Consider the following 14,400-nt stretch of genomic DNA (forward strand, 5'->3'; position numbering starts at 1 on the left):
GTTAATACACCCAATACAAAATTTAAGAAAGAGTTACAGTGCTCACTTCTTTATGTAGCTCTTTTCTTAGAAGATACTGTTCACATGTTACTGAAGAAACTGATTTTTTGTTTTTCTACTTTAGAATAGAGAAACAAAATACAGCATGTAAATTTGTGAGTTTAGAAGTACTTGGCAGGCAAATACTTTCCGTCTTGTCTGCCTCCTTGCTGCCACTCTCTACGCTCAACTAGGCTAATTGCCTTTCAGCTCTTGCTCCATACTTGACTCAGAGACATGAGAGTTTTATAGATCATCTCACTTATCTGTCACAAACAAAGCAAATAGGAATATTCCCCAATATGCTATACTTCATTCCAGTAAGATGTGTTATTAAAGATGACCATCTTTTTTCAAAGATGTTTTGGAGGTTAATTGCATTATCTACATATTGAGCTGATTGTTCTTTGAAATTGTCTCAGCCCATAAAAAAATTGATCTTAAAATGTCAATTTTATGCTAACTTAAATTACCTATTTAAACTGTCTTAGGTAGGGTGTGTGTGCGTGTGTGTGTGTGTGTGTGTGTGTGCGTGTGTGTGTGTGCAGGTGTGTGTGTGCGCAGATGTATGGACAAAGACAGAAACAAAACACAAACACCCACAAATACTAACACACATTAGTGGGCCGTAACAGAGAGAGACTCTTCTTAATACAAGGTGCATAATTATGTGGCAGTTACTTATTAACCTTTACAGTCTAGAACATCCCTCAATAAATGGCTCATTGCAGCTCTTCATTTCAGAGAGTTTTTAATAAACCCAGTTAAATGCCTCTTAAAGACCCAGAGAAGCTTGCAGAATACATTGAGTGTGAAAGGGAGGGGGGTTATGTGCAGTGAAACCCCAGTGTGTGCTGCATTTCGTTGCTGCATTCTGTACAACAAATCGGCCACAAATACCTCCCAATGCTTTCTGAGTGTACATTACTGCAGTAACAATGACTGGTTCCTACATTATTGTGATGTGACACAGCTCTGTGTTTTCTGCCCGTTCATTTTGAGCTTCAAGGATTTAAAAAATTTGCAGATACCTGCGTTAGTACACTGTGAGAGATTTGCCTCTGAGCTGAAATGAATTGTTTTTTTGTTAGGGAGTAAGCCTTTGAGTCGCACGATTTCGCACATAGGACACAAACACTCTCCTCTAAAACAACCTGTAGTTATCTGATACATACCTTAACATCTCTGTGACGATGAAGATGATGTAATATTTGATTTGCCTAGTATATACAGTACCAGTAGTAAGCTGCAGCTTATTAGTACACACTATTAAAACTTCATCAATCACATTAAGTATTGTAAAGTGTTGTATAAAACCGTATGTGTCTAATGTCCACTGTATATGGTTTGCTTTTCTCTAAACATGTGTGTTTGCTGTGGTTATCTGAACATGCTGCATATATTTGAAATACTTTGAGTAGATTGGGATGCTAATTGTAAAGAATATTTACCAGGTATATTGCTGTAGTCATGGAAATAATTCATTTAGAGAAGGGAAAGCTCATTTTTATAACTGGTCTTCCAAAATGAACTAAAAATTCTTACCAAACTACATTTATTAGATTCATTTTCCACAAAAATGCCATCATAGGTAGAATTAACAGGCAGGGTATGGGATTGACTCAGAGGTAATTGCAGGTAATAGCCTGGTTCATGTTGAGCTTTGCCAGTTTGCACTGGTACAGGTTTGTAAACTGAAGCGGTATGAGATTTTGCCAGACATGTTTTGAACAATATTCTACTTGTACTTGCAATGTATTTTTAAACATTACTAGAAGGGGCAAAACAGAATAAGTATTTTTTTTATGTGACAAAAACATTTCAATTTTGCCTTTAAGGAGAAAAAAAAATCCTTAACTATCTGATAGAGCTCAAGACCTATTATGAAGACTGTTACATTAGTCAGGATGATTTTACTGGTAAACTGGAAATCTGTGAGCTACTTACTGTAATATCCAGACCAATCCTGTTGTTATATGTGAAAATATAAAAGATTAAGGAATTTCAGCTGCTGTGTGTGCTGCGTGTTTAAACAATTAAAGATTTAGTGTTGCACAAGTTGTTGTGAGCTGCTTTGTCATCACAGAGAACAGTTGACTATTGACATTTCTGCAGTAATTTGGGTCAGAAAATTATACTAAGTACAACAGTGTTATTAATTTTCTATCTATTCATCCATTATCTTCTGCTTATCTGGATCATGGAGGCAGCAGGTTCACTAAAATAGTCCAGATTTCTCTTTTGCCAGCAACATGTTCCAGCTCCTCCACTGAGATCCCAAGGCAATCCCAGGCCAAATGAGATGATGATGATTCTAAGGTCACAAACAAGATTGACGGCAAGGGGAAACTTAGGTGGGGGACAAAACTTAATTTTAACATAATGTATTGTACTTGATTCTGAGAATACAGACAACTCTCACTCAGGCCACAAAGGCTGGATGGCTTGTGACAAAGGACCTAAGCGACACAGTCATATGCCTTCTACAAATTCATGTAGACTGGATATGCAAAGTCCTAAAAATCCTTCAGAGCCTCCTATCCAGCAGTATTGTATATGCCTTCACAGAGAGGCTGAGCGCTTTAATATCCAATTATTGGAGCCAACGCTCTGGTTTTTGCCTAATTAAAAGATGTTGATTTTGATGCATATATATTAATCAACAGTTGATCAAAAACTACAACAAATGAAGAAAGGTCACTTGACTTGACACTTGGCTCACAGTTTTTGTGTGAGCATCTGATATGATTCATGTAATGCCATAATAATTGCACTGCATCTGGATTTGCAATAAGGGAGGGGGCTAATTGTAATTTTCCATGTTATTTTGCAAAAATGCACTGCACCTTCATAAAGTAAGCGTTTTCCATCATTTTAACACTGCTCAAACACATTACACAGCCACCTTTTCAAAGTTATGCAGTCATGAACTGAGGATCTGTCACAACCAGCGGGCTACGACAAACTCCTTTTACACTTATGTTTAGTGAAGACATCCAAAATGCATTCATGCACATTACACATTTATAGTCTAGGGTTAATAACTCCATCAGTAGGGTAATTGAGGACATAGATGCTTTTTAAAATAATTTCCACAAACTCAATTATGGCTTCGGTGGAGAGGGCAAGGCACCAGCTGGGGGTGCTGCAGCAACCCTAGCACCCCAACTTCCATGTTCACTTGCTGCCAGAGAGATTGCAAAAACAGACACAAGCATTTGGAACTGCATTTGGACTAATGCCTACAGGAAAAGACAGTCTCGTTTTTCATTTTAATTCCAGTGCACTCTAGTACAAAGAGAAACACAACAAAAATGTGTCATTGCCCTAATACCTTCTGACTGCACGGTGTAAAGTATATGGCAGGATAGCTTCCAGTAGGTCTGGGCTCGTTGTGTGCTGTCTTTAAATGTAGGTAAATCCCTCTGTGCTAAGTTCAGCTTTCCACTGAAACCCTCCAGATGTTTTCCTCACTAAGAGATATGAAGCCACACCGATTCACTGGAGTGTCTTTTTTAGAGGTGTATTTACAGCAAATGTGTCTGAATTGTTATCTTTGTCCTACTCTGTCTTGAAGTGTAAATTCAATTGTCAGTTTTAATGTGATGGTGACAGAATTTACATATCAATCTCCAACTGGTATCTTTGGCTGGTTCTCCCTTTTAAACCTTTGCTCTTCCTCTGCTTCTCTATCCTGTGCATGTCATCTCATGTTATAACAGTGCTTCAGATCCATCAATCTTTCTTACTGTCTTCATCGCCACCACATACTGCTACAGTCCATCGTCTTTTTTCACCTGACAAATTATAGTATAATAATTCTAGTAGTGAGTCTTTATTCTGGAACGGGTGAAACTATGTGCATTTCTTTCCCATGATTACATTATGCGACATGTGGGACAGTAATGTGCAGAGAATTACAGCTAACAGCAGCTGCAAACTCATATCCACAAGTAAAATCCAGCTACACTTGAACAGAATGTGACAGACGTGAAAGATGCCGCAGGACTGTGCATCGACCCCTGCCTGTCCATCACTTAGACACCTTCCCACAATGCCACAGGGCACCTGCTGTGAATATTTAATATGTAGAGATCCTTGGAGACTTGAATGGCTCAGGTGCCTGCATGTGCTCGTCTGTCCGCACTCTGTACAGTATGTACAAATGTGTTCACATTTGTGTTGGCGAGTGGTTGTATTTTTTTTTAAACAAATACATTTGTTTAGTGTACTTTTTAAGCCCACAACATATCGCCTTCCCACTCTATACCCTCTAGATATGAAGCATTGAGTCAACAATGTTAAATTTTAGCACTAAGAGGGCATAGCTCCGTTGCAATGTCTTGCATCTCACTTTTGTTTCCTCCAGCATTTTTCAGCTGCCCTTTTAGTCATTCTCTGTGTACAGTAGTAGAAATATAGAGCATCATTTTCTCTCACTCCCAGTTGCTGTTCCCCTTCCGCTCCTCTTATAGCTATTGGCACATAGTCCTGCAGCTACACATACACATTTGTATTTTAAGCATGTGTGCGCACATTTCTGTGACTGCATCCGTGTTTTATGGCCCCAGGGGGTAAGAGGTGTTTATAGGAGAGAGGGTGACTACCTTATTGCTTCCATAACCTGAGTAGATCATATGTATCCCTGTCATTTACAGTGAACCGAAGCATCTGGCGAGCCATAAATGTAAATTAATGAAATGAAAGCCCATATGGCTGTACGCACAGCCTCTCGTTCGATCGACCGCAGGACAGACCTAGTCAGATCACAGCCAGACGGCGGAGTTTGGAAACATAGATACCTTATGAAGTATGGGAGCTTTTAGTCTGGGTCTGTTTTTCATGATTTGACCAGGCTGCTGACTCACAGCAAAAGGGGAACCATAAGGCTACAGCTAATGATATTTTGAAAAATACAGTGTGCATCCAGTTCCGTAGCAGCAGTATATCGAAGCCCACTTCTTGTATCAACTTGACAATACCCCCATGCACTAATCGAGTACCATTAAAATATTTCTTTGCATGTTTGACGTGAAAGAACTCAACTGGTCTGCATGGAGACTTGACCTCAACACAATAGATAAAACCATGACATCAGTAGCTAACGAATGAATGAGCGCAAATGTTTGCAGTGATGCTACAATGTGCGGTATTGTGAAAATTGTTGAGAGTATTTTAACAACAAGGCTCGGATAAGGAATGGTTTGTGTGCTCTTCTTTTCTTCACATGGCTCTCCAAATGTTAGAAATTTGTTTGGATACATGGCTGCTATATATGTATGTTGTTATATGTACAGTCTTTACTCTGTGGAATGATGTGGTCATGTAAGCACATACAGACGTAAATAAGTATACACATAATATCACTGTGCATTGCCAAATGTTGTTTTTTTAATTTCTCATTACTATTGTGCTCATCTAATATGTGCATTTATTATTCACATGGGAGGCGGAGGTGGGTGGATAGATTGTTCAGTGGAAAAAACATTTTTTGTGCTTGCCAATGTTTCTAAATAAAATCATATATGTTAGAAGGAGCAGCAAAGGTGTCCACATACATTTGGCCATGCAGTGTAAATTTTGTTGGTACCAATGTGTCCCTCTTGCACATGAGGAGGCAGGTGCAGGGGGATGTAATTGTGTCAGTGGTGATGGTGGCTGAAATGATGATGGTTGATGATTACAACAACATTTCATAACAGAGAGCAAGTGCAAGTGAGTGTGCGCTAGAGGTGAAGTGTGTTCATGGTTGCTGGGAGATGAGGGGAGCTGTGAGGTGGGGGCAGACTCCTTGATGACCAAGCAGCTTTGCCTCCGTGTTTAACTCTCCTGTGATTAGCATTTGAAGCGCCGCTCATAAAGCCAATAGTGGTTGTGAGTGTGAGTCATGGTAAAGCTGCCGAACAAGTTGTTAATGCTAATCCTGCAAACATGGGAGGCAGACGGAGACAAAGAATGAATGGATAAGGTTAAAATAACAAAAGCGTATCACTTGTTCCTCACTTCATTGTATGGATCCTATTTGTCCTTTCTATTATGTAAGATATACTTGTAATGTAGCAGTCTGTTATGATAAAGATGCTTTGTCACTCCTGTAACTCCCAGTATTCGATAAGTAAGATGAATCTCAGTCTTCCTGTGTTGTTGCTCTGTTCCCACAGGAATTCAACATACTGCATGAAAGTGTCCATGTCTCTGACTGTGGCAGAAAATGATACAAATCTGTGCTACAACTCCAACATGAGACGAACTGAGAAGGCAGAGCTCAGCAAGAGTAAAGACATCCTCTGTCCTGACATAGATGATTATGTTGAGCCTGGCAAAGAGCTGGACATCACCTGGTACAAGGTGGGTTAACTCTCTGACTTTGCATGTTATTGTGTGATTTTTATTTGTCTTGAATAGTTGTATTAGTTATTTGTAAAGGTGAAGTAATAAGGAGGATGTTCTGTTATGTTCTATTTGTGATTAGACAACCGAGAAATATTCTTGAATGGTTCAATGGTTTGTTTTCATCTAATTTCTTGGCTGTTTATGTTTAAAAGCCTTGTTCAGAACGTGCATTCAGATCACTTAGCCATATTATGTATGGATGCAAATCATGTCAGTAAATTACATAAGCTACGAGAGTCGTTTAAAGCGAGTAAGGACTGAGCAGTAGGCAGGCAGAGATGGCTTCTATAAGGGACGCAAAACTTTTATTAGGAGGAGAAGAGTTGGCAATGTCACTTTCTGCCCTGTGGAATGACTGGATGTCCTCCAAATGCTCTTAGTTTCTGATCTTTATTTGGCCTGCACCTCCTCCTCCTTTTCCTGGGTCCTTGCCTTTCCCAGGTCAGCCATGGCTTGCAGACAACAAACTGTATCCTGGAGAAGGGTTCAGGCCAGACTAATCACAGGCAGATCAGCAGTAGATTAGCTGGCTGGGCTCGACCTCTAGGTTTTTCCAGAATTCAATTACGGTCTGGATAATGACTGGGAGTGCTGGAGTGAAGTTATTTGGACTACTGCGGAGCAACAGTGATTGAATTCGAAGGTTGCCGGGAGCAATGGTGGAATAGAATCTGCCGAGCCATCGCTGTCCCTACCAGAGAGGCTGTAGAGAGGATCTTGTCATGGAGTTACTCATTGTGCCTGCACACACATACTCACACACGCACAAAAACACAGAACAAACACACTTATTCTGCCAGCAGAGACGACTTTAAATAACATTCCCCGTCCTTTGTGGCTCTCCTGGAGTTTGGAATGGAGAATATTCAGTTCAGTGCAATAAATCTTGATTGGATGAGTAGGATGATGACTAAGCCTGATCATTTTACCATGTAAAGTCTTATGTCAGAGTGCCAAGCTATGCTTTCCACCTCACCACTTTCTTAAAGTTCAACGACATTTAAAAGTTTTGTATGTTATTTATTGTGAAACTGGAGTTTTAGGTGCAGTAGGTATGTTGACCTATTGGTCCTTTTCTAATGGACAGGAGTGCCGTCCAAAGCAGTGGCGCGCCAGCATCATCCAGAAGAGAGACATACTGTCTATCCAGGAAGTAAAGGAAGATGACATTGGGAATTATACCTGCGAAGTCCAGTTTGGTGGTTTTCTGGTCCGGAGGACAACTGAACTCACAGTAACTGGTAAGTTTGTTTCAACTCTAAAAAGTATATTCCTATTTTTGCATAGTGCTTTTTAAAAGCATACAACCATAAGTTTTTCACATTTTTTTTTGTTGCAATATTGAATCATGGTTAAGTCATTAAGAAATTATCGTAATGATAAAAAAAGGAAACTCTTTAATCACACTTATCAAAAATATTAAACTGCAAATACGTGATTCATGCTAATGTATTATTATTTAAATGATCAAGCAAATCATTAAATAATAACATGTATTTATTATAATGATGATAACATAAAATTAATATAACAGGTTACTTAACTAACAAAATATGTAATTATTTAAATATTTAAAACATGAAGGACAAAAAGTGCCATGGAACAAAAACTGGACATTTCCAAAGGGGGAGAATACAATTTATAGGCATTGAGTAGATCAAATAAACAGTGTAGCACTTATAATACACAAAGACACATTAGGAAAAAAATAAAAAATGCAGCGATGTCCTACTGCTGTGTTAATTGCTGGGGGAGTTGCAATGCTGTGGGCTGACCTCTATCCCTCTGTCTAACTCAGCACTTTCCAGTCAACCAAGCACTGCTGAAATATTTAAAGGCTATAGGCTAAACCCCTTCACACAGAGAGCTAAAGAGCCAGGACCAAGGTCAGGAGATTTACAGTTTACTTAGTCTGCTCTATCCATCACCCTCTCACCCTTTTTGCTGTACACAGCTGCAAGGTGAGCGCACACCAAATAAAAGTATTCTTTCTTACAGCTCGTCTACACTGAAAGGGCCTCAGCCACGTTTTTCAGGAATCAGAAACACTCCTGTTTGACTCCGTCCACACTGCCCATGTGATAAACGTGTGTGTAACCACAGCCTGAAGCTTATTTTATTCTTCAGGTATATTTTTCCTGCATTTTACGCATGTAACCACAATGATTTGTATTGAGCGCTACTAAAACACAAGTGAGCCGCGCTCGGTACTGTGTCTGCTGTGTAGACACACACTGAGCACAGAGGCTACTGCTCTGTTGATGTGCTGTTCACTCTACTTTTCTATGTACACACGGTGTTGCTGTCAGTTTTCTGCCAGGTCAGCTACTCTGATGAAGTTTGATGAAAGGTCAAATCCAGTTTTCTGCTCTCCTTTTTCTTTTTTCCAAACTACACTATGCAGGCCCACCCATCGTATCCTAGTGTGTGCAATACAGTACATACTACAATATGATATGTGCCCGCTAGGTCCTCATCATTGCAAGTTAAATGATGGTTCCCTGTGCTCAGTGATGAGGTAGGAATTAAAATAGAAAATGTTCCTATTTATCCCTTTGTGGTTTCTGTTCATCCAACATTTTGTTTGTTTGTTTTCTTTTATTTACTCCAGTTGTGAGCTATAGTATGCAGTTAAGACTTCCACCGCCTACCCATTACAACAAACAATAGTAGAATTTAGGGGCACTCCCAGCTTTGAAGGATTATATTTTAATATCTCTGGAGCAATGTTTCTAGACATGGCTTCCCACTTACTATGAGTACTGTTTTATTCTTGCTGTAATGTCTGTGGATTTTACAAGGATGGCGTGTGTAGAAAGGCATTACCATCATGTCTATATTCTCTGAGTGAACAACATCACTTTCACCTTTTGCTAGAAGAATAGTTCCACTTGACAAGAATCACTCTTGTGAATCACTCTTTTTATTTTTTTCTGCGAGGGGGCCTGGTGGCTCAGTGGTAGAGCATTGGGTTGGGATGCAGAAGGCAAGGTTCGAATCCCACCCCACCAGGTGTGGCCCACCCGGTCCCGAGCCCAGATAAAATGGGTGGGTTGAGGCAGGAAGGCATCCAGCGTGCAAACTCATGCCAAATCAACGCGTTACATTCCGCTCTGGCAACCTCTGAAGGGACAAACTGAAAGCTGTTGATCTATTTCATTTTCTCTGCATTGTTGTGATACCTGATTTAATATGTGGTATGTTTAAAATGTGAGTATTTCCCATGTTGGTTGTACTTAAGGTGTATCCTCATGTGTCTGTAAGACAGTCAGCTTGACCTCAATGTTCATTAATGACATTGGCCATAAAACGTTTATTGGCTCATGAATATACACAGGCCACATTAATGACAGAGAGAGGAGGAGGTGAGGTAATAACCAGTACACTTGGCTGAACAAAAAGAAGCCAGAATAATAGAAAATATTCTATATAACTTGGAACAGCAGGCTTTAGGTGAAACTCAACCATGTGAACAAGAGTTGGTAAGAGAGAGCAGGAAAAAAAATAAAAAGTGGTTTTACTTTTGATTTTCTGTCACACTGTACTTCTTTTCAATTTTTCTGCCTGTGAGTCATGCTGTATGAGTGTGCACACCCTTATAGTTTAGATCCACAGAGAAATACCCACAGCTTCTCAGGTATGTTGGTGCATGTTTCCCATAATGAAATGTCAATAAGTCATTGAACATGGTATTTTATTTGACACCCAGGCTACAGTGTTGCACAGCTTCAGTGCACCAGGTTGTTGTGGGCATCCCACAGTTTCTCTTCCAACAGTACAGTAAATGAAATAATTCACATGTAGAACATTTTCAGAATGAAAACAATGTCCGCTTCCCTCTTTTAAACTACCTGAGTGTGACTGGCCTAGTGTCCACTAGAAAATTGCTCTCTAGATTTTTCATATTATGCCACTACTATAAGAGCCCAACTCTTTCACCGCTTCTGTTCCACTCACACTGCCTATAAAAGTGTAGCTTGCTCTGTTACCACAGTATTTCGCCTTATTACTGTACCAATGGGGTACCTAATTTTTGAAGCTGTAGTGTTCAGATACAAGAAGATTAGCTCATCCTCACCATAAATTCATTTCCTTTAATAAACCTACATCATCATCCCCTCAAGTGGGTGTTAGATTATCCACATTTTATCACATCCTGCTAAACCGATATTGCCTGGACAGCAAACATAAAAGGCCAAACTACATGTGAGATCTGAAAGCTAATGTTGTAGTTTATTTGATAGGCCAGGAGGATGTAGGAGGTCATTAATTTTAACTGATCTTAAATATAGCGCAATAGAAACTGGCCCCTGGTTTGACCCTGCCTTGCTGCAAATTGTGTGTGTGTGTTTGTGTGTGTGTGTGTGTGTGTGTGTGTGTGTGTAGGTGTGTGTGTGTGTGTGTGTGTGTGTGTGTGTGTGTGTGTGTCTGGAAACATCGGAGGAGCTACTATCTGAACTGAGGTCAGTATTGTAATAGAGGTTAACTATGGACATAAACACAGGCTGGACAAGATCAGACTGATCTTGGAGCCCCTTAATCAAGTGCTGATGTTCCTCAGGTTAATAGAACCGCAGAAGGAACAGCGACCCCTTGCCTCATCTTATGTTCCCCCCAGGTTATTTTAGGGTACATTTAAATGTTCTTCTCTCAGAGATGCATGCGGACACGGGTGGTAGAGCCTGTGCAGCAATGGGGTGTGTACTGAGAATAAAAAGACCATTATCAACAGACGAAAAGATTTTGTTTTCTCTTTCCCCTCCATAGACCTTCACTTCAACCTCCCATCTGTAAATAGAGTGCCTTTTTGTGTACTCTTATAATTGATTCATAGCAACAGCAGGTTCGCTCTTTTCCAGTTCCTCTGAGGAATACAGAGTGTGGTCAGATTAGTCTACTCTTGTGTTTATCCCTTTCTACTGTCAGAGACACGAGAAGCAATGCCTCAGCTGAAACCTCAACCTACCTATGATTAATTGATAAAAGTATATATGATATAGACCACTTTATGTTTTTGTGTGTTTGTCTACTTAACATGGTATATACATACCTACAAGTGTCTGGTATGATATGTCTGTTTTTAATAGCACATCTGAATCATTTTTGTTGGATTTTTATAGTTCTCCAAGGCCTTACTCCAGCACTGTAATGGTAATGCTACAATAGTGTAACATCAGATAAAAGCCCTGTTCAGCTGATGTATGCAGCTCCCTCTGCGTTTTGTAGGAAGGAAAATATTATACGGAGAGAGCAAAAAAGGATAAAGAGAACAAGGGAGAGAAAGTGACTGATAACAGCAAAGGAGAGAGAGGAGAAGAGATAGAAAGAATGAAAAAGATAGAGTGGTTGCTGCTCCGTACCTTATCTGTATTCTTTGCCAGTGTTTCCCAGCAGAAACTGTGTGTCCAGGACTATAAACAGACTATTATCCTAGTGTTTATCACAGTGCACATTACCGTTTGCCTCTGTCGGACTTACTGTAATGGAGTCGTTTGGTTTGATGGATGCCTCCGGCATGGGTTTCAATCTATTGCTCTCATTATACCTCTGTCTGCATCCACTGACTGTAGAAATGTCTGTCTGCACATTCAGCCTAGTCTGCAAACATGGTGATTGAGGTTATGGCCAATGTAAATGTACCATTTTGGCACAGTGAATTGGAGGTGCATAGGGCAAGAGGAAATCGAGGGGAGGAGAAGAATCATCTACCTTGCCTCTTGTAAAATATCCTCAGTGAGCAGGGAGATGCTTGGGTCACTCTCTTTATGTACTGTACTATGAATAAATGTACAGTACTGTATGTGTGAGAGGATACGATAAGTAAGCTGCTGTGGGGGTTTCTTTGTTTGCATGTGTTGTTGGTTTTTCCTCCTTCCACACTGTATCAGTTGTGTTATGCATTATATTCTGTTTTATTGATTAATTTAACATTTGCAGCAGGTGCCCTTGTCTCATGGGTTTGGCCCCACATTTAAGATGGGACCACAAGCAGACTGGTTATGGGTGTTATTTGTGTACAGTATGTAATGGGTAGGTGATACAGGGCAAAGTTTCATCACAGTAAATTGAGTTATTTTGCTAAAGAGACCTCTCAGAGGCATGAACACTTAATAACCTCATGGCATGTTGCTGCCTGTGTGCACATTTGTGAACAGGACTTTGTCATTTTATTTATTTATTTTGTGAGAGCTTGAATTGTACTCGGCCTGCTGGGCACAACCTCACCCCAGCGGGCGTTGGAACTGCAGGAGAGGATGGGGGCAGAAGTAGTCACAAGAGACACGAGGAAAGAGGACTGTGGCATCCAATAGTCCCTTCATCTGTTTTGCTGTATATTGGTCTAAAGGTGGAAAGATAGATGGAGAGGCAGCGATTAGCACCGATACAATCCAAGAGAGCAGGTAGAAGAGGAATGAGTGGGGCGAGATAAGAGGTGTAGGGTGAGAAAATGTGATGGGTTTGCTTTCGACTGGAACCTTTTCCGTCTATCCATCTATATGCTTGAGACTTGCGTAAATACATCGTGCCTTGTGCTGCCTGCACTGTGCGGGCGCGTCAGGGTCACGCTAAACACTCAGCCTCGCCTGCGTGTCCTTGGAGAGAAGGTGATAAAATCACACCTGAGATAAGTGTTACTCCAGCAGTTGACTTTTCCTGCATCCTACACCTACACACATGCATACTGTACAACTGTGTGCACATGCGCGTACATCCGTCCCCCCCACCTACACACACAGTTACCCCAGCCCAACCAAAAAGAACCAATGCACACACTTTAAAGGCAATTTGATTTTCTATTATCCATTTTGTGTGTGTGTGTGTGTGTGTGTGTGTGTGTGTGTGTGTGTGTGTGTGTGTGTGTGTGTGTGTGTGTGTGTGTGTGAAAAATCTCATATGATGATATCTATGTGACAAGGAAGTCCACACCTTTTAAAATCCTCAGAATTTAATGAGCTGCTGAGTTACGCAGGGTGGAACAGAATGGCTCATTACTTTAGGGTCTCATAATTTCTGTTCACTCCTCCCTTATTCTCGATTCTACAAGTCTTTCATCACTGTTCACCAGCTGCCCTCCTAGACCTTAAGCAGGTCAAGGTTCACATTGTTTTATCTGAACCTATCCTCCGCAATTTTTTTGCACACACATTCACTTCGAGGTTACAATCATTAGCTAGGCAGAGAATGAAGGAAATTTCATTTCATTTTTATGATTATTATTTAAGTGTAGATCTTAAAGTAGTAGTTTATCTTCGGCTGCCAGTAAACATTAACAGGAATTACATGCCCTATTTATATTCTTATTATGTTGAATTGTTCTACTTTTATTAAAAACCTTATTGACTTTACCAGTTCAATATGTTGATGAATGCGTTACATTACCCATCTTTGCTATCCAGATGACACACAACTCTACGATGTATTTTGCACTTTATTAATATCAGTACTGACAGTCCTGAGTACTAAGCTTTTATGTAGTGCAACCCTCAGTGTGTCTAGACATTGCCAGGACGAGCTGCATGTGAGAATGCAAATCTTTGGGTCAGATAGCCGTGACCTTACTGTAAAGGGTCTTTATCAAATTCTAGTTAATATCCAAATGAGCCCTTGTGTAAATAGAGCAGTGAGTTGTCCAGAGCATTTACAATGAGTGAGTGGGTGCGTCAACAGCCTTTCATGCCATTGGCACTAATTCCATGTGCTGTAAACAAAACATTGATTCCTGCAGTGTAATATTTGTGTCATGTTATGCTACCTTAATGGGTAAGCATATTACTAGAGACCTTACTATCGATTGTCTTACAGACCTTGGGGGTCTCCAAATTAAGGTCTACAAATGGACCCCTTTGCCTGCACACTCTGACCAGGCACCGCCCTTAACAGAATAAAAAGAGTTGTTGTTTTTTTCTCCATGTGAGGATGCATCTGACACAACTCCCACTGTGTGCCACGTGTAACAGACGTCCACAC

At 40.3% G+C, this 14,400-nt stretch overlaps 1 protein-coding gene across 11 annotated transcripts in view; it reads left to right on the forward strand.

The window, feature by feature from the left end:
• Positions 1-14,400, forward strand: part of il1rapl1a (interleukin 1 receptor accessory protein-like 1a) — a 146,740-nt gene that overhangs the window by 60,231 nt on the left and 72,109 nt on the right. For all 11 annotated transcript variants that reach the window (XM_067516684.1, XM_067516679.1, XM_067516676.1 and 8 more), the window contains 2 exons: positions 6,201-6,387; positions 7,520-7,673. In XM_067516684.1, the coding sequence (XP_067372785.1) occupies positions 6,201-6,387; positions 7,520-7,673 (341 nt within the window). The remainder of the gene's footprint in view (positions 1-6,200; positions 6,388-7,519; positions 7,674-14,400) is intronic.

Source organism: Channa argus, chromosome 9 (genome assembly GCF_033026475.1).
Source record: "Channa argus isolate prfri chromosome 9, Channa argus male v1.0, whole genome shotgun sequence".
In the NCBI taxonomy this organism is placed as follows: Eukaryota; Metazoa; Chordata; class Actinopteri; order Anabantiformes; family Channidae; genus Channa; species Channa argus.